This window comes from Dermacentor albipictus, chromosome 6, assembly GCF_038994185.2.
Source record: "Dermacentor albipictus isolate Rhodes 1998 colony chromosome 6, USDA_Dalb.pri_finalv2, whole genome shotgun sequence".
In the NCBI taxonomy this organism is placed as follows: domain Eukaryota; kingdom Metazoa; phylum Arthropoda; class Arachnida; order Ixodida; family Ixodidae; genus Dermacentor; species Dermacentor albipictus.
In genome coordinates this window covers 14,971,966-14,997,500 of record NC_091826.1, presented here as the reverse complement: position 1 = coordinate 14,997,500, position 25,535 = coordinate 14,971,966, and the positions used below count along the sequence as shown (strand labels likewise).

General features: G+C 45.6%; 1 protein-coding gene across 2 annotated transcripts; it reads left to right on the top strand.

The window, feature by feature from the left end:
* The first annotated feature begins 897 nt into the window (after positions 1-897).
* On the top strand, positions 898-23,966 carry LOC139060800 (calcium-activated chloride channel regulator 1-like). 2 transcript variants are annotated; one of them, XM_070539960.1, is made up of 13 exons: positions 898-1,237; positions 2,134-2,431; positions 3,437-3,543; positions 4,914-5,087; positions 5,782-5,909; positions 7,775-7,886; positions 10,803-11,030; positions 11,541-11,837; positions 13,300-13,518; positions 16,290-16,554; positions 18,537-18,710; positions 19,760-20,050; positions 21,642-23,966. In XM_070539960.1, exons 1-13 carry the CDS (start codon positions 1,082-1,084, stop codon positions 22,148-22,150), a joined length of 2,958 nt encoding a protein of 985 aa, XP_070396061.1. In that variant the 5' UTR covers positions 898-1,081; the 3' UTR covers positions 22,151-23,966. The 2 variants fall into 2 exon arrangements, with proteins under 2 accessions (XP_070396061.1, XP_070396060.1); XM_070539959.1 differs by having other exon boundaries at positions 899-1,237; positions 11,538-11,837.
* Positions 23,967-25,535: the final 1,569 nt, after the last annotated feature.

Sequence of the window (25,535 nt, the reverse complement as noted above, 5' to 3'; positions counted from 1 at the left end):
ATACATGGCGGAATATGCGCATTCTAGTCATTAAAATTAAATTATGTGGTTCTACGTTCCAAAACCACTTTCTGATTATGAAGCATGCCGTAGCGGAGGACTCCGTAAGATTTGACGACCTGGGGTTCTTTAACGTACACCTAAATCTAAGTACACGGATGTTTTCGCATTTCGCCCCCATCGAAAGGCGGCCGCCGTGTCCGGGATTCGATCCCGCGACTTCGTGCTCAGCAGCCCAAAACTATAGCCACTGAACAACCACTGCGGGTCCTTTCGAGACATATGCAAACATGAGCTCTTTCACATAGCTTTCCTTCTTTTTCTTGTCACTGCAAGTTTCGGAGTTTGTCTAAGACAATGTACACGATGTCTGTCACCAGTGCATTAGTCCTAACAGTTATTGGAAAAACACTTTTTTTTTCTAAAAAAAATGTCTAAAGCAGGTACTCCTCCACCTTGGTGCAACTTGTAGTTTTAATCAGCAAGGAGCGCCCACTAAGAACATCTTCAGATTTGCTGCACTGAAATACGGGGTAATCCAGAATGTGACCGAAAGAGTTAACATTCAGTGTAAACTACAAAAGCGAATCATGATGTTGCATCCATTGAAATACAAAGAAAGACATATTTCTTATAACACAAAAGTGTTATCGCAAGAGTACTTCGCTTTACATCTATAGCGCTGGAAACCGATGCAAGTACATACTGTAAGCACACTGTACTGTAAAAATAGATTGAAAAGCCTGAACCCTTGCCGTTGTTACAACAGAGGTGTATCCTCTCTCACCGGTTGCATTGATTTTTCCAACGTACACATGGACATCCGGCGGCAGCTCCAAGCCCAACCGGCGGGAGCTACGCCCGAGCAATAAACAGTGACTGACTACAAGGCAACAGGACACGCAGCGCGACCTCAGTAATACACAACCCTCACCCAAACTACGGCATTTCGAGCACTCCACTCAGCAGCCCACTCGTAGGCTGCTGCAGTCAGTGTGGTCCCGTCTTCCATAGTTCACTTCACCGGTGGATTTTCCCGGCGATATCCTCAGTTAAGTTTGTACAGCGTCCTTTGCCCGCTATGTATAGCACGTTAGCAGCAGTCGTCTGCCTCTTCTGTGTCTTGAGGGCGGCGACCGCGTTGGAGATAGACACCTCGGACGGCGGCTACACGAATCTTGTCGTCGCCATCGACAAAGATGTCCCTTACAACGAGTCTATTATCGAAAACATCAAGGCAAGCAGTGCATGCTACATTTTACCGGTGTTTCGTCTTGTCTTTTTTCTTTAACTTTTTATCGCAGTATTAATCTTTGTAAATTACTCGCTATGTTCACGCCGACATACGGGGGTTGCAAGAGAGATGATACTGAAAGATACACCGTGTCTTCTTTTTTCTCTGGGTTAATAGTGATAACGTAATCAAGTATACCCACAGCGCGTCCAGCCTTCCTTTTGGTCACTTTGCGACAAACGGACTCGTTTGGGAGAGCCGTTGCTGCTATAGTGAGCGGCCCCCTCACTGTAGTCGCTTTCGTTCTGAAAAGCTTCTTTTTTTTTTTTGCGAGAACTCTTTGCGATTAGCCGATGGTCTTCCCTAACGGAACTCTGCATAGCGACACTAAATCACTTATGATTGGTGCTACTTGCTAATTATATTCCTTATATATATATATATATATATATATATATATATATATATATATATATATATATATATATATATATATATATATATATATATATATATAATTCTGGTGTTCTCCGTGCCGAAACCACGATTTGATTATGAATCATGCTGTAATAGGTGAGTTCGAATTAATTTTGAGAAATACCGCCACCACGGCCATAATCGACTCTCTGACATCGAGCTCACTAGCGCAACGCCATAGGCACTAGGCTGCAGCGTTGGGTCAAGCGAGCGAAATTGCTGCATTATATACCGGCCTGCAGTGTGCCACTGCATAGAGCCCTGTCCACTTAAATAGAGTGCCCCAAGAACAACATTTCGCCCTTCAACCTCATTGGCAACGTCAAAGTTCACTTCGAGCTGAAGCTTCAGTGCAATGTTTTATTGCACCCCAACTATACGAAAAAGCAACGCACCTCTGACACGTGCGACGCATTACGCAGGCTTTGCTTCGATCCTCGTCCGAGTTCCTACACCGAGCTACGAGTGGGCGGGTGTACTTCAAGCGCGTTGTCATCGACATCCCGCACACGTGGCCAGAGAGGAAGAATGCCTGGAAAATCCCTTGGAACATTTTCAACAGGAGTGACGTGCGCGTCAGTCTGTCTTCGTCGACCCGAGCGAACCATCCTTTCACGAAGCAGGTTAAGCCGTGTGGTCACCGTGGCGAATTCATCCAGCTGTCCTCTGAATTCCTCGCCGAACTGAACGCATCCACCACGGCGAAGTACGCAAATCCAGGCAAGTCGCCGCGGAATTTCCATATGTGTGAAAATGTAGGCTTGCAGGAGTTGCGCTCGGAATGCCGTGCGCTGTCGCCTTGCCTATATGCTCGAAATTCTGGCGACAGCCCATTTGAAAGCTGGCTGCAGGTCACTTAAGCGAGGAAACGTTGCTCGGGAATGCTTACGACGCATTTATGAAAGTGAATGATGAGGACATGACAAGGACAGCCTCATTCCGAGACTGAACATGTGCAGCGCAACCGCAAATACCTGGCGATTTCTTTAGCTCTCTGGGCAAGGCTCCATATGCAGTGCGAGTTATGCTTCTTATACCAGTCTCAATAACATAAATGTGCTTTCGTAAACATTAAAACAGTGATCTTCAGGATCAACTTCTCAGTTCTATTCCTGATCAATATTGCATTGTAGAAGAATATATGAAATGATGGTGCAGCTAAAGAAAGGTGTCAGGAAAGGAACTATAGACTGAGAACGCGCACATTGAGCACAACACGCAATATACATGTTTTTTTTTTTATACCAGAACTAGAAAAAGCACCGCAATCGCATCTCGCTGGAGGTGAGAACGAACCCTGACTCGGCCTGAACCAAACCGCAGTGCAATTCTGCGCGCAGTGTACGTGGAACTATAGTGTTTGCAGCGCACGGCTGCACTTCTAGAGAGTTTTCGCAGTTATTAAATACGAATAACACCACTGGGATAGTAATCGCAGCGTGCCGCTTGCGATTCTGGAATCGTCATCATGCACGCCTTGTTTTGTAGCTGCGTGGTCTACCACTAAGTGTGCCTGTCGTCTGTTGCAGTGAACCTGAGCACTGTGCATGGCATTCTGCTTTGTGCGTGAATGTGAACAGCATATGGCTGCTAGCCATACAGGTTTCGCTCAGTTGCCTTGGTAATACGAACCATTTGCTTCCACCAAACTGAAATGTCCAGTGTCAGTCACTCTCTGAACGCTCTGGTTAATTTTCGCAATAACTTTCTTTTTCGGCTCCGCAGCGTATGTGTTTGTCCACGAGTGGGCCCACTACAGGTACGGTGTGTTCGACGAGCACGGTAACCGAGACGATGATCGAAACCCGCTGACCTACTGTGACAAGGACAAGGTGAGCCTATGGTTTTCAGTATGCAAATTCTCTCTAGCTAGACATATTGACTTTACCTCTTTGCATGTTTGGCAACACTGACATGTCCGCTTAGCTTGAAATTTAAAGTGGCGGCAATGTATTGCTCGCCTTTTCCGTTCTGGTATCTGGTGTACGTTGCAAACGAAAAAGAACGGTTTTCAAAAATCAAGAAGAGATTTGTGGCCCTGTAGAAGCATTAATTTACTCTTCATAATTTTTTGCGCTAGCCCGAGGAAACAACTCGGACGAGAAGGAACACAAGGGAACGGCGCTGAACAGGTAAAGTGCAATATTCAATTCCTTTGAGTTCCTCATCGTCCAAGCTCTTTCCTCTTGCTAGCTAAAAGAAGGTAGAACTTCGCCAACTACTCCAATTTCAAGCTATCAATCGTTCCTGCTAACTGATAGTTCCTAATGTGCTGAGTGTCCCTTCTCTTTATACCGACCTCTGTGATGTCGAAAAACGAGAGTTGGTGTACGTATCGCAGAACGAGGCCAAACTTTACATCGACATTCATCAGAAATAGGCTTGCACAATAAGATATACAAAAGGACGTCCCAATTCCCGTAAAAGAACTTCTTGCCAAGGAAGCTTCGCAATGAAATAAATCTTAAAGCCGAGGAAATCTCGCGAGATAAAAGCGAAGTTTGTTTTATGCTATGTATTAGTGCAATGAAAAGACCGGAAACATTATTAGTGGTAATATAAAAACAAATGATCACAACAAGCGAAAAAAATCAGGAGGCTCGAATTTTTCTAAGAACCGTATGAGGCCAACTGACAATGAAGCCTGCGTCTGTGGAGGAAACTCACTATATTCTGTCTGTGGCTTAGTAATAGGGATATAGGCACAAGATGCTCAGAGAGGCTAAACTTGAGTCTGACTTCTAAGGGCTATACCCATCGGATAGCGGACGATAAGTGCGCGAATTAATTTACTGCAGTGCCTGTGTCACAGAGGGCTGCATGCCGTTATTTCATACCTATTTTCGTTCAATTTTATCGCTGCATTTGCCTTGTGGCTATTCGGCCCAATAAATAAAAGGAGCCAATTTAGGCGAGGATCGGATACGCTTTAAATGAGGACAATGTCAGCGCAGCTAACAACATAAAATTTGTACACATATAGCTTCCTACGCCGATTGACTTTCTTTGGCTTTATGGGACATTGTCGCACGTTAGGCTGAAAAGATATAAATTGTATTATTAGTGGTTAACAGTAGTAAAACTATTATATAGGAGCGGTGTACTGGTTTCACACACGCTGTACACTCAACGAGTACGCAGTGAAAAACGTTGCAAGAGCAGGTACGCTCGTGTTCAGTGCTTGAATGTTTTTTCACTCTAGGTGAAACTGAATTCTTGCTCGGAAAGAATTCGTTTTACGGCAAGAACTCCGACAGGCAAGAACTGCAAGATAAATAAAGACTGCCAATTCCGCCATGACTGCGTGATTCGACTCTTCCAGCCAAGGAACGACACAGTCGAATCGTCTGTGATGTTTATGCCCTACCTGAGCAATGTAAGTGCGTCGCGTGGTATAAAGTGCGTCTGCTTTTAGGTTCGTCGACAGAAGCTGGCAGAAGCAAGAGCTGACGGAAGAATCCCATACACAGTGTGGATTTCGCTAACCTAGCGGTTTCGTTTCAAAAGGCGGCGACTGCAAATGTAACAGGCTCCACGCGGTCTCCACGAGTTTTGATATAACGACGAACTTTGATACAGGCGCCTTCTCGCGCGTGCTGTTATGCAATCAGTATTACAGGATATAACAATTCGCTTGCAAGAAGTAGACAATCCTGTGAGATGGACGCGGGCCAAAAGCTCTATTCAATGACACCACAAAAAATCGCAGAAGAAGAAAATAATGATGGAAGTTCACATACGTATAGAAACAACAGGGTATGAGCATAGTGCTCTCAGCAGAATGGAAATAACATGTACGCATGCTTTAACAGAAAGAAAACAACGCATTGCGAATCCTTAGTTCTGCGTTAACTTCACTGAAACAGAAAATTTGCTTTGTTTGTGCTGTTGTCAGGAAATTATTATAGAAGCTTTTCACCCATGGCTTAATTAATTGTTGAAATTACTCCACTTGGGCGGCTGTTTAAACTGATCGTACTAAAAGCGGTACGTTCTCAAGCGATGGCTTGCCAACTGGTGTATGCTACTTCTTGTGGCGTCTTTTTCATGTTCTTTTGTTATTTTTGCAGGTCACTCACTTTTGCAATAACATCCCGGGAACTCGCAAGCATAATTCACTCGCGCCAAACAAGCAAAACAAGTTTTGCAGACGCTTACCCGCATGGGACGTGATAAGACAGAATGAAGACTTCAGAAAGTGCGTATATTCACATGTTTCAAATCTTGACGCTACGTGCTTTTGTGTGTGCGATTTTCTTTTTTTCTGCCAGCTCCATCCATTCAACATTTAATCGCTGACATAAAATGTCATACGATTTCTTGGTTTACAGTATACGTAGCCAAGTTTGAAGCTCAGCCTTTTAATTTCATATCATTCCTGTTGCTGTAGTTTAATCGTTTCACCGTTGTTCTCTCTTCTATAGTTTCTACGGCAATGAGGAAGCTTTACCGGTGGAGCTCTAATATAACTACAAGGACACAGAGAAGCTTTGCTTTGTACTTTCACAGCTTATATTTACGCCGCTTTTGTGATTCCGTAAGAAAGAAAGAAAGAAAGAAGCACCACCATACTCCGAACTGCAACATTTAGGACGTCAAATGCGGGTAAACTTAACGGGCCATAAACTATGATAGCAACGTGAAGTTTCTGAGTAAAATATAAAAAAAATTATTCGGTTTTTCGTGTGAAAACCACTCTCTGAGTTTGGGTTGCATCGATTTTCAATTTTCATTAAAGATCACGGCAAGGATATGTTTAAATGAATGCCATACAGTTCTACATGAGTCCTATACTTTATATCAGGGATATATATTTTACACAATGAGAGGGCTCCCGAGTTAACTCCCGGTAAGCCAATGTGCGTTATACTGAACAAGGGCGATCAAGATGTGTACGCATGTATGGCTTGATTCAAAGTGGTGCTACATATACCTCGCGGATAATTATTTTAAAGTGCAAATATGGCTAGAATATTAACATATTACCACAGAATCGCATTGCGGAGACTTATCACGAGTTGGCACAAGAGCAACGTCTGCAAAGAACTTTTAATGGCGCTTGCGTGATGTGGCTGCTGGACTTGCACGTTTGAGCGATTCCCAGTCTGTTGTCGGCGTGGTTCGGCATTCGCGAGCAAAGCGCGGCGTCCCAATGAGGCCGCGCCTTTTTCCGGCTCGAGACTTCTACAAAAGCTTGTTCATGTCCAAGGTTTCCCTCTCTAGTAGAAATTGCAGCGATGTAGCCAAAAAGTTCACGTCGCTAAGGGCACATCTCGAGTCGACCACCGTAGCTTCTCATGTGGAACCTACAAAATGTCGAAGCGTAGCCCTCACGGATCTGTTATATAAGTTTGACCTCGTGACGTGAACTCTGCAAAGTTCACTCGATAGAGACCCAATTTTGGGGCCCTGCACTAGGCTGCGTTTAGATTTTTTTTTCTCGTTCTCCTCCTGTGCTTTTTTGTCTCGCTACCTTTACGTAATGCCACCTTTATATTTTTCTAATTTATCTCCTTTCTTTCTCGCTCACAGCTCTGGAACGATTGTGCTTATTCTACCATCTCTTTGTCCTATTTCCGTTCTTGTTTAAACACGGGGCACTGCAGCGGGCGCCTCTTACTTTCCACCCCGACATAAACGTTCCCTCCCATTTAACTCTGTAATGTCAAGCGTACCATTTATGTTCTGCGCTGGGCCTGGTGGCTCAAAATTCTGCTTGAATCGCGGAAAGTTTAACGCTTTGCTTATAATAGAGTTTTTAATAGAATGGAAGACATTTTAATTCGTTAATAGTTCAGCAGAGATATTGGTAATTAATAATTATTATGCGGATTATAAGCTTTAACCAAATAACATATCGTTTCTTTTTTTGAGGAAATGTACTTTGCATGGCCTGAGATAAATATTAACAAAATGTTCTAACTTCCTTGTTGTATGAACTGACTGTGAACTGACGTGTGATGTGTGAACATTCCGCTTCACGGAATTAAATAATGCGTAGCGCTTAACAGAGCTCTTCTCCCACACCTAACCTTAACTGTATGACCGCCTCTTGCGCTACAGATTGCAGCTACAGGTGACCGATACAATTCAGACAGTCTTCGGAGAGGTTAAGCGTGACAGGCATCTGCACCTGATGGTCGTGCTGGTTCTTGACGTCTCTGGTAGCATGAACGTAAGTGCTTTCACTCCCTCTTTAGCGGGTAAACCGTTGTTGCATTGAAACTTTCTGATGGTTACGCTGCCGTGTTGATGTCGCCGCATGTCAGATGCGCCACATCAGTCGTGCAATTCTATTCCGTCGCTCCAAGCTGAGCCCCTTTGCCAGGTATTTCCATTTCCCTGTTGCTTCTCATATTTGTGCGGTGTCTGTTGAACAACGTAGCAACAGTGTGATCCGCGCATTTGACCCCCGCAATATTTCAAAACATTCCCCGCTTCTTCCGTAAAACACCCTGTTAAGAAGAAATAGCATGGCGTAAGGATGATATTCCAAGTCGATTTATTATTATTATTATTATTATTATTATTATTAATATCATGTCCTTGTTGTTGTTTTAACGAGCACCCTCCTAGCAGCGTTGTGCATATTCTCTTTAACGTACAAAATGTATTTTGAGCGTTTCTTGTTTTTAGAGCGCAGCTCTTTGGCACCCGCTCCCGCGTTTCGCGTCCCCGTCGGCCCCGCCGTAACCAAGGTCATTATCCGCGCGCTGCTCTAGCTGCGCGTCATCTCAGGCGCTTGGCGCGAGCCCTAAGGCGGATCACGTGTTCTCGCCTATTCTGTCGCCCCCTTCTTCCGCGCAGCGCCGTGGCGGCGACTCTCGCCGCTACCGTCGACTCCGCCCTCGCCGCCCTTCTCCCGCTCTCGCGGCACTGCCGCGATGCCGGCGGCGGGCGCTCCTCACCACCTCGCGCGTGATCCACGGCCCTCCACTCCTCCGTCTCTGCCTCCCATGGCTCTTCAGCTCTCAGCCGTGTTTCTCGCTTCCCCGTTTGCGGGGCGCGTTCCTCAGTGCCATTTGTCACCTCTGGCAGTGCTTGCGCCTGGCTGTCCTTCTCCCGCCTCCACTATTGCCCTATATTTCCCCTTACTTGGTGCAGTGCCGCTGCAGTCACTCGAAAGACAGTTATGGCGTTTCGTTCCCTTACTTCTACTTCCCACACCAACCTTGTGCGGCGACATTGAGGTCTGTCTGTGAGTGAATGAGTGTGACCTCTACTCAATACCCCTGTTCTCCACCCGTCGCCTCATCCCAGCTCAGAAGAAACGTTAAATAATAAATGCTAACCTCGCGTCCCCCTCTCCGCGGCGGTGGACCACTACGAGATGCCGCGATGGTGCGTCGCCGGAGCGCGGCTCGCTAACGGCGGATAGCGGTGTGTGCTGCCCAATCCGAAACGCAAAACCACCTCCGTTCGGCACTGCGTGTTCTGTATGCGGTTGCTTGTTCTTGAAATAGGGCAGCAGCTGCGCTCAAAGATCGCATTACCAAGAAACGTAATCGTCAGACAATTTTTCTAGTACGTTCAGATTCATAGCATATACCCCGTAGTTGGTTGAGTCGCCTGGGACCAACCAATCGGCGCGCACTGTAAATCACCGGTGTCTTTCTGGTACTGGGCATCAAGCTGACGCGTGCTTCCAACTCGTAACATTGTTGCCAGATAGCGTCACCAATAAACCTCGTTTTCCATGACTACGTATGGAAATCAGTGAATAATAGTTGCTGTTGATCGTCTGACGCGCTATTCCAAAACAGCTGCTTTACCAGCCGCTGCAGCATGGAATCTCGCCTCTTCCGACCTACAGCTCTTCATTATTCATCATGGCACTAGAACTCATCCTTCATAGAGGTTGCGCTTTTGTCTCCGAAGTAATTTAAGCTCTATTTACGGGTTGCCAGACGGGACGAGCACTGCATACCATCCTCAGACTAACAAGCTCACTGAACGCTCTAAGGAAACGCTACAGGTGATATGCTCGCGATGTACATGGCATTCTATCATGGAAATTGGGATAGCATTCTTAGAACTTTGAACTTTGAAGTTTATTTACATCATGTAGTTTTACATGATGCGAGATACCAACACCGCCTCCATACAAGCTACTGCAGAATTTCCACCTTTCTTCCGCTTTATGAACGCGAGTCTTCGCGTACCATCAATACATTGATTCCATAACGTACTGATGCTTCTGAGTACCCACCCGTCTACGAAGCTCCCTAACAAACCGAAGAGTGCCGTCCGCTCGCGCGCAGCTTCACTTCGCAAAATCAGCATCCCCAGAAGGAAAGCCTCGGCGAGTCATTTCCAGATCCCAGCTACCCTCCCGTATCTCTAAGTCTTACTCTGTGAACCTTGCCAAACTCCTGGGCTTTCCTCGAAACTCGTTCTTCAGTACCACGGGCTTTAGCACGTTTTTGAGCCAACGTTTCCGGTGAATTATCTGATCGATCCGTTCTCCCAGTCTGGCCACATGCGCCGGTGCAGACGCGGCCTTGTCCACGTGCGGCGTCTAGCCCTACTGTTACTCGCCACCTTCCTTCTGCCTCTTAAGGCGACAGGATGTTTGCGTTTCTGCCGGAGAGTGGCAAAGAAGATCAGCACCCTCCTAATAGAATCGCGAACGCTTTGCGAGCGCTGCTAGTCGCCGGTCTCCACTTGATACTGTGCAACACGCGGCCGCCTCGTCGTTCTAGTTCATAGCGTCGTTGCTAGATCCCGCCAGCGATAAATATCGTAACAATGTTATTACTACTGGACACGAGAGCAATTGGTTTCGCGGAGGTTTCAAGCAGCAACCATGCATTGTGTGTGAGGAATAACGAATTAATACATCGTAAAGCTTGCTCAGCTTCATTATTCTTATTTGGCTCGCGGCAATTGGGGTGGTGGGTGCATCAGTACTCTTTAAGGCATTGCTCTCATGATCGTTTTGTAGAGCAACAGAACCTTTTGAACTAATTATCCGTAGCCCATGATGAGGCTCTCCTCGTGCTGTTATTGCATGAAAATAGGGACATAATCTTTCGCTTCTACTTCATGGGCTGCAGGAATACCATTGAAATGAACTCTCTTGATATTCTAGGACAAAAAACGCCTGGACTTCATGAAAGAAGCTGTCAAAAGGTACCTACGAAACATACCTGACGACAGTGTGCAGCTGGCGATAGTCGCGTTTGAGTCTACTGCTCATCTAGCCTGCGAGCTCAAGCGCGTAAACAAATTCACGCGTCAAGATTTCATCGAAGCTGTTGATAACCTGACACATCTTGGCGGTACTTGCATAAGCTGCGGTCTTGAGCTCGCCCTAAAGGTAAGCTATTAGTTCTCACCGACGAGTTATGATAGAGCTGATTATAAATGAGTAAGTGTGATCGAAGAGTTGAGGCAGGAAGTTATTGTAGGAGGAAACTGTAATATATTCTACTTCCATTTCGTAATGAACCTTCCAAAACTTTAATAAGTTTGAAGGAATAAGTTTTTAGTTGTGTAAATCAGAACGATAACAGCCCTATTCTGTAAACCAACAGTATTAATGTGTTTATAGTAGAAAAGCATGATTTTTAAGTTTACACCTCTCGAGAAATTCTCGCGTTGTTAACATAATATATGTTGCCTCATTTCTTGACGTAGTAAATCAAATACTTTTGCAATAAATAGCAAGTTTTCATGTATATGTACGCTACCTCTAGTAATGCAAATGCCGTTTCTTTTTCACACTTGCTTTCCAGGAACTGCAGATGATAGTCAAATAAGTTTGGAGGTATTTTATATGGTGTCGCTGCTAATGCACACAGTCTTGCTATGCGTTGCTTTGCAGCAGCTACGTAGAGGAATCAATAACTGTGGACGAGGCACCGTCTTCATCCTCATGAGCGACGGGGAACACCACTCGGGCCTGTCTGTCGCTGATGTCAAGCCTAAGCTAGTGGCAGCCAAGGTCGAGGTAACCACAATGATGTTGGGACCTACGGCGGACAGTCAACTTGAAGAGCTGGCCAATGCTACAGGGGGAAAATCATACGCGTTCCAAGACCTTCAAGGACGCACCATCCCCAGCATTGAGGAGGCTTTTTTGGAGGCAACCAGGGTTCAGCTGGACGAGCATGCTCATGTCGTAGTACGTTCGTCAAGATTATTTTGAAAGACATTTACTGGACACCGTGCAGCTGGCGAATTAGGCGGTAGTCCTTGTTCGCTGAATTCATTTTTTCCATTGTTAAAAGCCGCTTATGTGATTTTGATTTCCTTTGAAATGTGTAAGCGTGGCTAGACGTGCATCTTATCAGCCGCACAAAGTGTATAGTACTGGTTTGTTTATTGATTAGATTGATTTTTTTAGTTCGAGCGCATTAAAAAAATCGCGTGTGAACGATGGCGACATTCGGCCTGTTCAGCTGAATTACTTAAAGAGACGGACGTTGCGACGTCCACACAGTCATGAAACATTTGCTAATTGTCTTTTCATTTATTCCCATCAGGACATAGGTTGAAACAGCGATGGTTAGGTCTAGCAGCAGAAAAGTCACGACTGCTTGGCAATAGTCCCAGAACTAGCGCCATTCTCTTGGCGTCAGTCCCCAAAATCTGCTAAATAATGCATAGGCGTTGCAGTTAATATCATAATTAAAATGTGTAACGTGACTAAAGGAAGACGTATTAGAAAGATCACACGCACACAGTTCCTTCATTCTCTGACGTCGTTCAGTCGTGTGACTCATGCTAAGCTTGAATCTGACCCAACTAACTCACCAAGATGTTTTAGCAAAGTTATTCTCCTCCCCAATCGCTCGAGGAAGGCAAGATTTATGAAAAAATGTTAACTGGAACTCTATGTGTTTTTTAGCACATTTTAGTACTGATATCTCAAAAGTTGTGCTATAATCTTATGATTTCTGCTAAGTAGACACGACTTTCCTGCTGTAAGACTTGAGTTTCTTAATTTAAACGTGCGTCCTAGAGTGAGTAACTGGAAAGTTAGTTGATGGATATTTTTAATACAAAAGAATGGACAGTTGGGGGAGTTGGTATGGCAACATATTCTTGGTGCATAGCGCGAAGGGACACAAACGAAGACTAGAAGCAGACAGGACGAGCGCTTTCCTGTCTATTTCTAGGCTTCGTCTGTGTCCCTTCACGCTGTATACCAAAAATATTTTTTTAATTAGCAACCTACGCATTGACATTTGTTATGTAAGTGAAGTGAGCTTGAGCGACGTGTTGAGGAGTGCTGGTAAGCTTTAACATTGTACGAGTCGAAATGAAAGCTGGGGAAAAAGAAACGGCAGCGTTCGCAATGACCACTGGCTTATAACTGTTCACTTTGTTTGCCAGTTACGTATGACTTCTTATTTTGTATTGTCTTATTTACTGCTTATTGAGCCTTTTTGTTAGTAGAACGCGTTAAAACATAATTGAATAATGGCGCCTGAATTGCAGGCCTTCATTTTTACGTTCCACACGATGACCGTTTTTCAACCGGAAAGCAGTCCGTGTCTTTTGACGCCTCTGCCATCCGCAGAGCGCACAATCAAATAATACTTTGTAACGCATGTTCTTCTTTATTTGCTTTCCACCTTCAGATAACGAGAGAAGAAATAAATTTGGGGGACGTGGCAAACATCAGCTTTTTGGTGGACCCCAGCATTGGCAGAAATACGACGGTGCACATCTGGCGCATGGAACGCGACAGTGCCCTCATCGATGCGCGGCTCTCCAGTCCAAATGGATGCACGTGTGACGCTTGCAGCGAAGCCAGAGCCGGGCTCAGCACGACCATCACTATCCCGGACATTGCAGAGGTAAACGCGCGAGTTACCGGTATTCAAACGTTCTTGCATTTGCCGTTAGAAAGAAAATTGGCGCTTCTGTGCTATCGTAGAAATATCCGGAAGTCAGGGCATCCTTCAGGGCAGCTGGAAGATTCGTCCTGCTTTCGGCGTTCCGTACCTCACAGCGTTTCGTCTGTACTTAAGCTGCGCCCGACAGTATGATTTCGCTGTATTACTTATAATGTACTGGAGATTATCAGAGTCAGCACGGTACAGTGTGAAAGAGGCAAGGCGTTGATGACCTCGTGGTTCGCGCTCGTTCGGTTTTAACTGAAACTGGTCATGTCTTACCGTTCCTTAGTCACGCAGTTGGTCATTAAAACAATATTTTCGGTGTGGTGTAAAGCTGTCGAACGTGAACAGTAATCACTGACGGGTCCCTCAGTTGGAATAAAGTGTATGAAAGTGCGCGCTAATTTTACGCTGCCTGCAGTGGCACTTAAGGCTGCTCTCTCCAAACCTACCAGGCTGTCATGCGAGGGGAACGAGCACTACTTTGGTCGCTATTCGTGTTAGTTAGCACTATAGTTGTACCTTCCACGGCAGTGTCTGATAGTTATGCCCCATGGAACACCATATGCAGAGCTTTATATTGGTAATGGCAATGTTGGGACAGCTGTATGCTAGCTTTCAGTTTGTTCCCAGCGTTTGTGATCCGAAATCATGTCATGCTTTGAGAAAACTGTATTTCTAAGCTGTACATCCACGCTAGAAAACAGTAATAAAACGGATAAAGAAAAGATATCTGCTTTGCAAGAGTGCTGTTCTGTGACTGCATTCTTTGAAAAGAAAATAGATTGGGTTGTTCAATAATAATACGCCACAACATCCTCAGTATTAGTAACACCTAATGAACCAAGATCTGCATGCGCGTACTTAATGAGGTCTTCGCTTATTATTGAGATGTGTTGAAAATGGCCACCTGAACAGAAACACACAAACACAGTGTTCGTCGCGTTTCGATAGAAACTTAGGACAAGATATGCACACAAACTATTGAATATGAGATTGCGCTTTCATGCAATGTGTACCTTTACACGTTGGATCACGTGGGAAATTGTAAAACAACTGCCCTGATTTAAGTGTGCAATATGAAATTTTTACTCGTGCAAAGTATTTAGTGAATGCTGAAGGGGGATTGTGCCTTAGATTTCTTTAACTCTTCTTATTATAACCAAGGCTTCTGATACATTTGTTTTAAAAATGTAATCAGTGTCATATTGAATGGCTTATTCTTAGTGACTAATAGCGAATGCTGTAACTGTGTGTGTTTACAGTGTGTTCATTATTTGTTTGTTTCTTTCTTTCTGTCGTTCTGTCACGGATACTTCTACATTTGCTGCTCCAGCAAGACAAACACCCTATAGTCAGTAGCATTCTGCACGTATCTTGCCTTGTCTCTCGAGCAAACAATGTATTTTCCAAAATGGAAAACATAAATTATTAAATATATTTCTTGGAAGGGCTGGCGCATCGGCCTATGCCGGGGAAAAGGCATTAGCGACAGTGCTCCGCATATCGCGGTGGATGCATAAATAAGTGTACTAAAAGGTCGACGAAGAAGCGCTGCTCTCTCCCTTTCTCTGCGTGCGGCAACGAACACTTCTCGCAGGTGCGCTGCCATATCCGCGCACAGAGGACCATGGAAAACATGCGAAGTCGCGCCCACCTATAGGGTTGGATTCTGTAGCCTGTAACTTTCGTTGCGCCGTGCGTTGCTCCTTTCTCTCTCTCTGCCTTTCTTTGTTTCTTTCTTTCTGTCATTGCACATTGGGGCTGTTGAGCTCTTCGGCGCAACGGCGTCTGCGAATTCCACTGTAGTATTGCGTTTTATCTTGGCTCAGCTCTTACCCTTTGGTGCTCTCATTTTTTGCTTTTTTTTTCTGTAGCGCAGCTGGAAGAGACGTTAAACATTTTGTACGCTGTGATTTCGCACTGCGTTCCTTTAGGTTGCGAATTTAGCGTTACCGTTAGCATGAAGCGATCATGAAGGCTACGATTTTCGCATTTGCGAGTTCCTCTTGGAAAACTGAATTTTTCTTGTCGTAGGTCTACTTAGTACGCTCCGGTGAAAGCAAAGTAAAGCGACTCAGAACCAGTTTTCCTGGAACGATTTTCTGGTTTGGACTCTTACTCCCTAAAATCATAATAAGCAGGTAGGTCAAAGTGACGTGTCTGATGGTCCGCGTTGTTATTGGTTCTCGTCCACGCTGAGTTCGCTGAGTTCAGCAGCTCCAAACAAAAAAAAAAAATGATAGTGCAGAGAAAGGGGTCGTTGGCACACTTGCCCTGCCTGCGAATCTGTAAGTGCGAAATCGCAAGCGAAATCGCTCAATGTGAGCAACTAGCCACAATACGTCTCGCGGTCGCATTTTCGGGGTGATGTTCCTTGGCTTCGGCGCGTCTCGTTTGCGTTCAGAGATAGTTAACGCGGTCGATATAGGTGTCGTGCTGTGTTTACCTGTTAATGGGCGTAGCCCATAGCACCCTTTCTGGCCACAATAACGCAACTTGTCACACGCCATGGCATGGACCCAATACACGAAATCTATGGGATATTGCCTGCATTTGCATCCCTTTAAACAGTTTCGTGTTTATCGGGTCTTACTTCGCGGCTCTGATAGGTACACATCCGACAAGTGACTGTACTTACTAATGCCCTGTCTAATCATTTTCGCCTCTCAGAAATGTGTTACACTACGCTCCCCTTTCACCCGATGGTATCTGATTTGCTTGCGCAGACTGGGACTTGGACGCTACACATGAAGAGCTCAAGTCTTATGGATCTCTACATCGAAGTAAACTCGCAAGCGAGGAATGCGGGCGAGGCACTGATTCGTGTCGTTTGCGATTTGACCACGCCTTTGGTGCACGACCCGGACCTTGTGCTTTACGCTCACGTCAACAAGGGCGACAAGGTTGTCTTGTACGCCGACGTCGTTGCCGAAGTCTTGGGCCCGAACTGGTCAGGCGTATCGACGACACCACTCCGCGATGATGGCTGCTGTGCGTAGCAAGTTATTCATTATCAATATTCTGTATGCAGTCCTCACCTGTCTGCGTAACCGAACGTGCTCTTCCCTCATATTCTAAAAGGGAAATCGGAGTTGGCCTTAATGCAAAACGATACGGCGAGTTCTCGTACTGCCCTTTGATTATGTCCGTCTGGCCACCGCCGCCACCCTTGATTTCGAACAAAACGAGTGGTTTAGACAAAACGGGTGCTTTAGGGTGTTTGCAATTCTTCGCTGCTTATGAAATCGACAAAAGCTGCAGAAGCTATTCATTCATGTGTTGATTTGTCAGTCCGCAGTCACAAAAGATGCTAGCTATATTTGAAATAGGTGGATTGTGTAGCTATGGCCGCGATACAGTAAAGGGGCTGGTACTGTCATACAACTCGCGGAGCTTTGTTTTGCACATGTCCCAACTGGTCAGATCCTTTTCATGCGTCTGGTACCACACGCGTGCCGTTCCTCTCAGGTAAAATAGCTCGTCCGACCTCTGGTAGAGGGCTCTTGCTCTGTCCGAGTGTAAGAGGGGTCTTACACTCGGACATTGTAACAGGGGTCCTACAGTGTCTGACAGAGAGTGTAAGAGGGCTCTTACACTGCCTGTACGACAGTGTAAGACCCGTCTTTGTCTTGCGGCAATATTATTATCGCACCGCAGGTACTACAAGACTGCTGGCGTTTGGCGGCGACATTATCAGACTACGCACTGTCACACTATAATGGTCATTTAGTTCTTCTTTTACTTCGTGCTTAAGTTCGACTTTACGTCAAACGCGGTTTAGTTATTGTGACTTTCTTTCATGACTCTTCAGTAAGTATTCGAAAAATTCTTAACTCACAATGCGATATCCCGTATAGAAGTGAAATATAGTACTAGGAAGCAAGTTGCCAACCTTTAAGCTCCATATCCCAGTTGACCGCTGCCTACTGACTAAAACTGATTAAGCACATCACAAAATTATGGCCGCTGAACCAGCTTTTGCTGCACCGATACTCCGTAAATCACCAACAGCCATCAATTCCGTTGTGCCTCGTTTTAAAGCGTTAGCTTTTGTTAGCTCGTTCGTCAGCTTTGTTTCTTCTGTTGCTGTCAGCAGCACAGAATTTGGCAGCGCGCCAGAAGGTGCTTCCATTGGTGGAAGTGGAAAGGGCAGTCACGTGACACCAGGTGTAGTTGCCCTATATGAATCGCGAGCGGCTTAACCCACCGGTTGCGCCCGCAGTATGTGGAGGTTTCGGCATGGTACGGTCAAGCCTTGCCTTATCCTTTGTGAATCCGTGGTGTCGGCGGCATTTGCTGTGGTGTCGATTTAACCAGATGGTTTACGGGACCGCCGGCGACTGAGGCTCGCTCGGCGCGCCAGGCTGCGCCAGCGTATGGTTAAAAAGCTCGCGAGCACTCTAGCATTGGAGAGGAGCGTAGCAGTTTAAACCAGAACGCTATAAAACAACTTTTAGAAATGAATTGTTATGCGTGAAGCAGGATTTCCAGACCCCCAAGGCGACTCGGTGAGCTCGAAATTGGGGGGCGAAACGCCTAGCCCGCACTACAGCTAACGTTTAAACATTCGCTTTAGAGGCTCGTAACCGTCGTGTGATCTTTTTCATGGCACTTAGAACGTGTTTCACAATGTCAGTGACGAACTCATCATGCTTTCAGCTACAGGTAATTCTGCTACCATTTATTAAAGCGAAATACTAGGGTGATATTCTGAACACTCGAATTCCACCGTTGTCAAAATTGCCACCACGTAAGCTGTGATTGGCTCTCACGGCTGCTACGGCCTCTCTCAATGGTCTAAACCGCCTACATGGCGGAGTTTGACTGTTTCCAGGATCGTTGCCCCTGAATGGGCTGGAAGCATTCTTGCACGATGTGGTTGTCCAGCAGGCAACTCGCTGATATGATTACCGTTGGCTGTGTCTCCAGACTCTCTTCTACGCTCTTACGGGCGTTTCTGCCTCTCTTGTCAGACCCCGATATCACTGCGAACGATGGCACGTACAGCGGCTTCTTCACTGCGTACGCGGGACGGGGACGGTATGCCGTCATGGTTCGTGCTCGGAATCATAACGAGTCAGTACTCGCTGATCCCGTGGTTGACTCAATGGGCAGCACCAGCAATACCCTGCTCCACTCGGATGACGGTGAGTTTTTGGTTGATGCTTTCATTATGTTGCACTAGATTGACGCTTTAATAGTGATGACTTGTTTGCTTGCGTCATTGTGAACTTCTTACAGGACAAAAGTACGAGGGACGACACAACAATGGGAACAAACACGAGCGCTTGTGTGTGTCGCCTCCTTGTATCGACCATCGTCTTTTCACTGAGCGGGATGTCCAAACGCGTCAACAGATGCTCGAGCAAAATGAGCAGTTATGCCCAAATGTTAGGCTGTTCTTTCAAAATATTCCATGTTCTCTCGCAACACAAAAGTATTGCTTCTTATCGGATGAAATGGACGCCAAGTGTTTGGAACCTGGAATTGCTCTCCACCGAAAGTCCTAGTTTTGCTTGGCCACTAGTCTCATTTTGTCATACAGTGCAAAAATTGTTTATTATGCAATTGATTTCGGCCAGGCGTTATCAAAAATTGTGAGTTGACGGGCAGCTACTGCATGTAGAACTGATTAGATTATGGAGCTTCTATTTTCGCCAGAAGAATGAGGGCAAGTGAGGAAGTAATGATAAGACTGGCCTATGTTTAGTACTTTTCTACACTACCCACATTAAACAAAATGCTTAATTTCCTGGGGTTAAGGAAAGGACAATGTGCCTTGCGTGCCTTCAAGATAGGTAAATATTGTGAAATTAAAGCTACCAACATCACCATTGTCAATCAGCACTACAGACAGCTGAACGGATTTCTAAATTACAACTGTTGAAGTCTGAAAAGCCCATGAATTACGTTAAGTAGCTCTGATGCTTACGAATAAGTTATGGAAGAAAGGACTTATCCAAAGCTCGCGTAGGAGGAGCCGCACCCTGTAAAATTACGGGTCGGTCCTGTTGAAACATAAAGTGCGCGCACGGCAAGATTCTTTTTGTTTAAGTCAAGCAATGTGCAGAGCAAAATCAGTTTTATTTCAATCTTTATTGTTTATTTCAAGCGATGAGTCATATGCAATCAAAGAACTTGCGTCCGTCTGAAAAAAAAAAAACTTTTTATTTTCTCTACATGCCTATGCCGACAGGAATCGGCGATCACTCGTCGTCAGAATATTTGATTGGCGACTTCGAGCTGTTTGACTCGAGTGACGAATCTCCTACTACGAGGAAGGCGCCCGATGGAGAAAAGTCGGAAGCTTTCGAAAGGACGGCCATTGGGGGAAGCTTTGAAGTTGCCGCGGACATCCGCGAGGAACATTTACCGCCCCTGGGCGTCTTTGATCTCCGTGTCACCTCCCTGACGCCAGGGAAAAACGGCACGCTTCTGGTGAAGGTCACGTGGACGTGGCCCGGAGCGCACTTGACGTCAGGAAAGGGTGAGCATCGAATGGAAATGTGATTTTGAAAGGAGTAGCGACTTATATTTTTAATGTAAATCAAGCTAACTTGATACGTAAATGCTCCAAGTCATCCTAAGTGTCCTTTTTCCCTACAACAATTTCGTAAGCGGAAAGATGGCGTAAACGTGAGACTTCGTTGGGCAACGCCACTGTCAAACAACAGCACCAAACTTTACGTTAGCGTCTGTCACTTATATCTATAGTCCCTATAATTGTCACGACTCGTAAATAAAGGGCTATTTAAAGATGTCCTTAAGCTGCAGAAACCATACCATACGATACTTGCAGCTAAATATCTCGTACTTAGGAAGTACGAAGTTTACCAAGTTCTTATATTTTAATGTGTTACTAAAGTCCTCTCGCAATTTCGGACCTGCAACCATCAACATTCTCGTGACGTCATGGATACAGAGTAAAATTTGCTGACGCTGTGAAGGCTAGGTGTGATTGTGTTGTTTGGAGGAAATATTCAAAACTATGTCGGAGTGACGAGTGCATTTGTTAGGGGAGCGTTCGCATGTAGTGTATCCGTAGCGATCGCAAGAATAAAGCGTGCAGTGACTTCGTGACGAGTTCACTTCCTGGACAAAACCAGAATGGTCGTAAATGAGTTTCATAGTAAGTTATTTAGATACGGTGGTCTTTGCCAGAATTTATTTCTGTAGTTTAGTGGGTTCCGATCATAACCTAGGTAAAAAAGAAAGATATGACGAGGGCAAAATGTCCCGTGAGAACTCCTCTCAAGCAGGCACGTACCCTAGGGGGGGCGCGGGGGGGCCCGGGCCCCCCCTCCCCGCCCCACGCCACCACTTCTCACACAGATTCCTAACGCAACGCCAAATCAATGTTGAGACTTGACGGCTATTCGGCGGTCAACATATTGCTGCCTTTTTCACTCCGTTTGGATGACGGTAGTTATCGGCGTCTCCTGGGATATGAAGGCAAGTTTCCTCATCAATTCGGTGCCCGCGCGAATAACTCGAGATGCAGTCAGTTGTCACCGTCTATTCAACGTTCACGCGCATCGTTGTTGCTTCTTTAGTTAAACCTTCTTCGTTTAGACTGATCCAGGGACCAGGAAAGGAATTCAGTTCGTAGTCAGCTGGTCTGTATGCACGTGGAACAATTTGCGGCCAGAGAAAATGTCAAGTGCGTTCAACTCTTCTTTTTGTATCATTATTTCCTCGAGTGACGGCTCGCCGCGACGTTGACAGATCCTCGGATGTGTATCGCACAGGCGTACTTGTAAAATACACCTTATTTCATTTCTCTTCTGTGGGTTTACGCGTTTTCATGGTGAATGGTGGGCGTTATTCACATTTGTACCCCCCCCCCCCACACACACACACACATTTGCATAGAAAAGTCACCTTGGGTGCCCCCCCCCCCCCCCCCCCGACGAAAAAGAATTCTGGGTACCGTGCCTGCTCTCAGGTGTAAGTTATCCAATGGAACAACTTGAGTGCAGATTGTATTTGACGCATCCTCGTGTTCGCCCAGTTTACATTGCAGCCTGCCGTGTCTTATTCACCCGACGTGTCACGTTTTCTATGTCTACTTCTTACAGCCTCCTTTGCAGAACTCCGCGTCAGCGCCCACTACGAAGAACTGCTTTCGAGGTTCGACGAACAAGCTCAAATAACAGACGCAGACGTCTTGCATGGCAGTCTCGCCCCTTTGCCATCCGGCGCTAAGCATGTCGTCACCGTCCATCTACCAGCCACATTCTCTACGTCTGGTGCGGATGGTGAACTCGTCTACACCGCCTTTCTGGCGGTTCGCTTCGGCAACAGCGAAGGGCTGAAATCGAACATTTCTAATATCGTTAGCGTATACCACAGTCCTCATTCACCGAAAAGAAATACCGCTGACAAAATAGGCGGCGTAGATAAAGAACGCATCCTATGGTGGATATGGTTATTGGTCGCAGGCATGATTGTCGTCTTTAGTTTGGTATTGGCTATTTTGGTGATGGTTCTAATGAAAAGGAAGCCGCACAGGCGCGACATATACTTCATATTTTCAAGGAAACGGCAACAAAGGGCACAGGATCCGGCCCAGCACTGCGTAGAATAAACAGTTTATACATGTATGTCAGTGTTCACTTGCTTCCACTACGCATATCCTCTTTGAGTTCTTTTGCAGGTTGGTCCCTTCTAATGCTGACTAGTATGTTGCGAACATGAAAAACCCATTTTCTGTCTACATGCCGGTGGTATTAACGTCGTTTAAGCGGTGTTCGAAACCCACTTCATGGTATCTTTTCATCTTCTGTGCCGACACAACGTCCTGTATTAAATTAGGGTCAACTTCCTCAAAAATCTGCCAACAAGTAAATGAATAAACCGCTCTCATAAAGTTATGCCCCAATCTTACATGATATGCGGGGTGAATATGTTATGCAATCGATTCACAGTTACTTTTGAGGAATATTCAAGGCAATACGGTGTACAATGGGTCTCAAAAGGATATGGCATACGCGTACTATTTGAGTTTAGCACACTGAAATGGGTCCCATTTTCTTGTTAAACTCTGCTTCTTAACCGATGTGAATGTATGCTGCATCTTAGTCGACCTAAGAATGAGAAAACACCAACAAATAAAGAAAACACCCAAGCATAGAGTGCACATGAACTGAAGCTTGCATCTAATTGTTCGGACATTGAGATGCCGCACCCTAAGGTAGCGATACTTTTTTGCTGATGTAGATAAACTTGCGCTGCCGTGGTTATCTCCGCGGTTATGTCCGCGGATATTGTATGAGCACTTTAACACAAAATAGCTGATCCTGAAAGAACTAGCACGTTTGTCTTCAGCTAAGTGCCACTACAGGTTTCCTTAGTTCACGCAAAACGTATACCGATGCGCTTTGCATGCAGGAGTTTTGCCGGTAGTATGCAACATTTCTTACGTGCTTAGAAGCCAATCTATAATTGACTGGCCAAGTAGCCTGCTGTGGGGCTCTTCCACAATTACTGCTGCTTTGAACATAGTGAGAGTAAGCTACAGTGTCACTGTGTAACCCCTCTTCTTTTGTGCAATGTCTACTGTAGCAATCCCTGTACGCGCTCTCTCGATAGGCATAGGAAGCCCATGTGCAAGCAAGACTTGCGCGAAAGTTCCCTAGTTAAGTATGGTCGTGCTCGCAGTGGTCTCAGTAATTTTCATTGATTCTGTAGATATGGAGAACGAATAGCACGCACAAAAACGAAAGTTGGTCAAAAATGCAGCTTGTTCATTATAGCAAGGTACGTATTTCAGTGCGTGAAAAAGACGCCGGCGAGGCACAACACTACAGTAAAAAGACAGCCGCTAAACTTTGTCGCAAAGAATAGGCTAAACGATAATACCACAGACAACAGATATGCTGCGACGACTCGCACGCCGATATTGTGAGAGCGACAGATAGTTGAGTGAGGTTATAGGGATTCACGTGAGAAAAACCGAGCAGACAGTGTCACGAACACGCAACATCTAGCTCAGCTGCGCACCGCCATGTTCACCAGACTATACTGCGGTGAATAGCTTACGCTGGGTAGGGACGCATTCAAGTGGTGACTCTCGGCTACTCATTCCTAATAGAGGTGAAAAGTCATGCATGTGCGGCAGCGCCAGCCGGCTACTACAGTTAGGGAATATGAATACCTAAACCTTTCAGAAAACCTTGAAACCAGAACATCTATCCTAGGAGTGATAGAAGCTATAAATACATATGATATAAAAGTAATACAAATATATTTTTATAATAACCGCTATTCCTTGCCGCTATAAGCCACACACGACTCCCTGATGCATATTTTTTTTTTTACTTTGTCAGAAACGTTTCTGTGTCAAGTTGTTCAGTGTATATATATTTATTTTTCAGGAATAAACTTGTAGTTGGGAGTCATCATTCGTTGTGTGTACCTATCTTTCTTCGTCCTTGTCTTTCTTAAAGCTGTCGTGTCAGGCGTGAAGCAAGCAGGAACCAGTGACTCTAGCAGGAGCTGCAGGAACCAATGTGCCTCGATGTCTACCTCGCCCGCCGCTACAAAGCAGCTCTAAAAGGGAGCGGCGGCTCAGGACATTAAAGCACTCTAGCAGGAACTAGGAAGAACTAAATAGGTTTTAGCAAGAACGCGCCACTGGCGCCGCGTACGAGCGCGCTATAGAGCGGTGTCATTTCGCGTTTGGTAACAATCACGACAGAGGGCGACAACAGTCCCGCTTTCGACGTTCTGCGTCCGCTGCGTCCTTCGCTGCCATGTCGGTTTGTCACTCGGTGAAGCCGACTCTCGGGATTCGTTCCTAGGCATAGATCTTTCTGCCTCGATTTTCGGTTTTGATCTCTTTTACCCAGTATCCGGCCATTTCTAAGGTGCTGTAGTTGCGCATCGGTTGAGCGCCATGGATTCCAAGGGAAGGGAAGCGTAGAAGAGCGCGGCAGAAAGTTAGGTGGGCGGATGAGATTAAGAAGTTTGCAGGAACAACATGGCCATGATTAGTACAGGACCGGGGTAGTTGGCGAAGTATGGGAGAAGCCTTTGCCCTGCAGTGGGCGTAACCAGGCTGATGATGATGATGATGATGATGATGATGATGAGCGCCATACCGGATATCACAAATGAACCGTTCTCCTAGGTTCTCCTTGATTAGCCACATCGTTGCCGCAATGCAAGCGTGCACTGTCAGTATATTGAAGAAAAACAGCGCAAAATAGACAAGGACGAAAAGAAGACGGGTAGAGAGTTAATGACGTCACGGTGGTGGGCAATTATTTGTTTATGTATATAAACCTTGTTTCTTGAAATAAAAAGTGGAAGTTGGAAGTTAGCGCCCAGCCGTTGTAGCTGTCTTCTTTTCGTCGTCGTCTCTCATGCGCTGTTTTTACTTCAAGTATGTTACACCAACTCCCACACATCAAACTCCTGCTGTCAGTATCGCCGCAGAGTACTTCTTAGTGGCCGCCCCACTCTTTACTCGCTTCTTTTTTTCTTTGTAGTCCTGTCACCCCCTATGAACCATCCAGGCAAATGAATGGCTTGTTATCTCATTCATTATATATTCATTGATTTGCATGCACAGTTCGCTTCTGTCGTTCAGAGCTAAGTGCGGCCGTGATGCAAACGAACAATGTTGAGTGAGCATTGCACTTCTCTGAAAATTCTCTGATAACCTTTCATGCGTTTGCGACTACAATTTAGCAGCTAGGAATGCCCTGGTTTGCAACTAAATGGGCTGCAGATTGAGCAAAGCAGCAGGCATCATCCGGCTGCTCTATCAAGGCTGCCATTTATTGAGAAAAACGTTCCCTGCTTTGGTTGCTGCTGCAGCACGTAAACTTTCTTAGCCTTCATGGGATATGCCGTAGAAACATGTCGCTGGTAAGGGCAAGCCTGCTAAACACTGTTAAATTTCGCATGCATTGTCATCATGCGAGCTACATTTCAACAGGACCAGGTTATTCGTTAGTGGTGCAGCG

Excerpts from the sequence above, each read along its gene's own strand:
- LOC139060800 (XM_070539959.1), top strand. The coding sequence starts at position 1,082 with ATGTATAGCACGTTAGCAGCAGTCGTCTGCCTCTTCTGTGTCTTGAGG. Across the intron at positions 5,088-5,781 it reads TTATGCCCTACCTGAGCAAT|GTCACTCACTTTTGCAATAA; the intron begins GTAAGTGCGTCG and ends TTATTTTTGCAG. Across the intron at positions 7,887-10,802 it reads ACGTCTCTGGTAGCATGAAC|GACAAAAAACGCCTGGACTT; the intron begins GTAAGTGCTTTC and ends TTGATATTCTAG.